At 41.8% G+C, this 4,255-nt stretch overlaps 1 protein-coding gene across 1 annotated transcript in view; it reads left to right on the top strand.

The window, feature by feature from the left end:
• The first annotated feature begins 486 nt into the window (after positions 1-486).
• LOC107100755 (NACHT, LRR and PYD domains-containing protein 1-like) overlaps positions 487-4,255 on the top strand; it is a 5,449-nt gene continuing 1,680 nt past the window's right edge. The window contains exons 1-5 of the mRNA XM_015399382.1: positions 487-819; positions 901-956; positions 3,494-3,708; positions 3,796-4,061; positions 4,134-4,250. Coding sequence (XP_015254868.1) covers positions 625-819; positions 901-956; positions 3,494-3,708; positions 3,796-4,061; positions 4,134-4,250 — 849 coding nt within the window. The 5' untranslated portion in view covers positions 487-624. The remainder of the gene's footprint in view (positions 820-900; positions 957-3,493; positions 3,709-3,795; positions 4,062-4,133; positions 4,251-4,255) is intronic.

Genomic DNA, 4,255 nt, shown 5'->3' with positions numbered 1-4,255 from the left:
ACTAATACAAGGATGAGAGGGGTAGATATTCACTTTGGATTTCTATTTTTTATATTGATTCCCAACATCTATCATTTGAGGTTTGGAACGATCAATTTTTTATTCTTTTTCCTGCTTTTGTTTTCTCAGTCTGGATCAGAATGAAGAACACTGGGTCAGACCACAGCTTCTGAACAAATGTAAGTTTTTTTAAACATGTAATTTCCTTATCAGACATTATTTATCTGTTTAACTCTGGTCTTTTCCTTCTTAGATGCCTGTAATTTGACCTTTGACATCAATACAGCCAATGAACACCTTATCCTGTCTGAATGTGGCAGACAAGTTTCTTTAACAAAGGAGAAGCAAACTTATCCTGATCATCCTGACAGGTCTGAATGCAGGGGTCAGGTGCTGTGCAGAGAGGCTCTATCTGGACGCTGTTACTGGGAGGTGGAGTGGAAAACAAGTTTCGTGAACGTTGGTGTTGCCTTTAAGAATGTTAAGAGGAAAGGATGGGACGCAGAAATACTAAGGAGCGATGAAACCTGGTTATTTTATAATTATTCATCAAGCGGTTTCTCATTTCAAAACAGACATCAGGCTGTCTTCCTTCCACTCCCATTTATTGATGTTAAAGCATTCATGGCCCGACCCATGAGACTGGGCATATTTCTGGACTCAACTGCTGGCATTCTGTGTTTCTATTGGCTCTCTGATGACACAAGGACTCTGCTTCACACGTTCCACTCAACTTTTACTGAGCCTGTTTATCCTGTATTAAGTATTCTTGGAGGTTCTCTTACCCTGCCAGCTGTTGAAAAGCTGGAAATGGATCATGTGAGTCTTTCTGGTCATAGAACCCAAACTAAAGCTGGAATAATGGAGATGTTTCCTCATATAGACTGTCCTCTGTTCAAGGTTCCATTGGGCTTCACGCCTGAGGTCAGCAGAGAGAGAATCGGTATCTCTTACAGGTACAGTAAGACACCCATTTCTGCATCTGTTGATGAATTCCATGATCTACGATTTAAAATAACGTCAATCAATATTTTAGGCTTCTTACAAACCTTTTTACAGAGGAAAATGATTCAATTGAATGAACAAACGAAATAACATAAAATTTAATTCAGTGGACAAACTTGAAAAAGTCTACACACTTTTCCTAAGACTGACAAGAAAGTGAATAATTCTGACATGTGTTCCTCCATCATTTAGTGATAGAAAACCCCTCAAAATCACACAAATAAATTGAATCCCAGTAAATCCACTGATACCTGGGACTGTCAATGAGACATCTTAACCTCTCCTCATGTTCATTCCTTGTAAGCGAAATGCTCCAGTTGTCTCAGGTATGAAGGCTGCCTTTTACAGAAAGCCTTTTTTCAGCTCCATTCAAAGATGCTGAACAGGATTTAATTTAGGTTTCAGATAAGACCACTTCAGAGGAGTTGCAATGTTTTCCCCTTGGCCAGCCTTGGCTGCTTAAAATAATAAAATAATTCTCTCTACAATCCCTTAATAGTCTTTAGAATATTGGAAGAAATTCAGACTCCCTGTGCCAGATGATGCAAAGCAGCCCCAGAGCATAACATAGCCTCCTCCATGTTTCACAATAGGGACAGTCTTCTTTTCTTTATATTCCTCATTTTTCTATCTTTGAACATTGGCCTATGTGCCTTGGCAAAAAGGACCCTTTTTGTCACATCAATCCACAGAAATTTCTCAGAGGAACTTTATGGTTTGTCAACATGTACTTTGGCAAATTCAAATGTTTTTGTTTTTTTTCCTTTTCAACAATGGGGTCCTCCTTTGCCATCTCCCATTGAGTCCAACTTGGCTCAAACAACTAAAGATGATGGTCTGACTCTGATGGTCCTTGTGCTTGAAGTTCACCTATAATCCTTTTAGAAGTTTTTCAAGGCTCTTTTGTTACCATACCTATTATCCATCTTATTAATTTATTCCCCTCCTGCTGCCATGTCCAGGGAGGATGGCTAAACTCCCAAAGATGTTACATTTATAGAAATGTGCAAATACAGTCACAGGAACGTCAAGCTGCTTGCAGATGGTCTTTTAGCCTATACCTTTAACTTTCTTCTTTTTTTTAATTGCTTTATTATAATTATGCAGGGAGTTTTACAGATTATATGGACACTGCAATGTAAATAGAACAGAAGAGGAAAAACAGGAAAAAAAAGGAAAAAATATGAGAGAAAGAGGAGATAAAAGAGAAATAATGAAAAAACATTTTCAGTCTGCTTCATCACCTGCAAAGAGATGTAAAAAGAACAGCACAACCAACAGGCATGGTAGGAGACATACAATAAAGTAACACCTAGATACTATCGCTGAGGTAGTATTATTTAATCTAACATGTACTCTGTGTTACTTGAAGATAAGAATATGGGTTTTCTGTATGGAAGTGAATCTCTAAGAAACCTGGAACCAAGCTCCCATTGTTATTTGTGAAAGTGCACTTGTGCCTGTAAAGTTTATCCAAAGAAAAAATGCTCAATAGTGGTTGTGGAGAGCCGAAGAGGCGCCCCCCCAGAGTACTGAGTCCAGGGCCGGGAGACCCAAAGCCCCAGGTGCCCAAAGGGACCCCAAGAGCGAAGGCACCAAGGAGGGGCTAGCCCAGGAAATCAGACCCCGACCAAGGGAGGAGGAGAGAGTTTCCATACTTCCATACTTGGCAGACAACACATTCACACATAACACTCACATCCAATAATACCAGTACCAAAAACCCAGCGACACCGGTGGTGGGTCCCGGGATTATCGGATAACCCAATAAGTTAACCTAAAATCCGGATGGGGTGGAGGGGGGCGGTGGCACCGCCACACCAACCCATCTCGTTCCTGCTTCGCGCCCGGCCCCCCACCCTGCACCCGGACAAAACCCCCCAGCAAAAGCTCCCCCGGGATCGGGAGTCATCAGCGCCAAGATCATGACAAAACATCGTTGTGTTTAGGAATGCTGCTATTGAGTTTCAAGTAGGAAAATGTTGGAAATAGGTGTTAAAGGGATAATGATATGAAAGGCTTTATGATCAGGTATGGGTGAGGGAAGAATCAGTCCTTGATTGACTTGATAAAGATTTGTTAGACTAGGTTCTGCTTTATTTGATGGGGGAAAAAAACAAACTTTTTATTAAAAAACTGAACGCATTTTACGAGAACTCTTTTAATGTTGCTATAAACTGTTTTTTTATATGAGATTCTAACCAAATGTGTAGTGAAAGGTGTTTGCCACTTGCTGTACCATCCTTCTTTCATTGTGCGCTCAGATTGGTAATTATGTGCAGAAATTGGCTTTCAAAATGTTGGAAAATGCTGTGTTTTGACTCACACATGTTTAGCTTGTTATCTTCGTCATGCACACACCCCCATACAGTCGGCCAGGATATTGAATACAAGTCGACCAATAGGGTCGACTGGGTCAAGAAAGCAAGATAAGAAACTTTTTTTTTTTTTTTTTTTATATTGTCAACAATCACTGTTTCTGTTTCAGCTTCCAGTTTCCAGGCTCAGGTCTGTATCGATGTTCTCTGACTGGTCTGGTGTTCAGAGTGACCCATAAAGGGGAAGTGATGTACAGGACGGAGATTTGGGACGACATGCTCCTGCAGCTATCTAATAAACAGCCTGGGGGACCTCTGTTCAGCATCCAGTGCCCTCAGGACTGCATCAGTGAACTGCAGCTGCCACACTGTGAACCAGAACCAGGTAAACCGTCTCTGAGTTAACTCTGATAAACTGCCTCAGATTCCTCCTGTTTCTCCAAAATGGACCTCTGCTTCTGTTGTCTCCCAGCTCTGGTGTCTGACTGCCTCTATGTTGGCCACATCACTGATGATGGGATGAGCATCATTCAGCCGCTGAAGGTCACAGAAACCCACGTGGCTGTAAGAGTCCCTCACCTGTCTGGCTTTGGCATCATATTGGACCGTATCAAAAAGATAAAGGCCCACCTGATGAAGCCGATTCGGGGCCAAGTTCTGCTGTTCCTGAGACACCTGCATCGACCTCTCAACATCCTCAGTGTGATTCTGCTGCCGAGCAACGTTCCTCTGCAGGATGTAAAGCTTTACCCCAATAATTTTAAACTGACTTTAGCTGTATATTTCTAAACAAATGGTTCTGATTTGAAGGTGAAAGAGCAGCACACAGACTCCAAGTTCATCCAGGCTCCGTCCTTCAGTTTCTTCCACAAGGGCAAAACGTACAGCCTCCATAGCGACCCAGATGGCTTTACAATCCAACCTAAAGTGAG

Source organism: Cyprinodon variegatus, unplaced genomic scaffold (assembly GCF_000732505.1).
Source record: "Cyprinodon variegatus isolate N-32 unplaced genomic scaffold, C_variegatus-1.0 Scaffold1006, whole genome shotgun sequence".
In the NCBI taxonomy this organism is placed as follows: Eukaryota; Metazoa; Chordata; class Actinopteri; order Cyprinodontiformes; family Cyprinodontidae; genus Cyprinodon; species Cyprinodon variegatus.
Note: the sequence above shows the minus strand (reverse complement) of the source record. Positions and strands in the feature narration are given on the sequence as shown.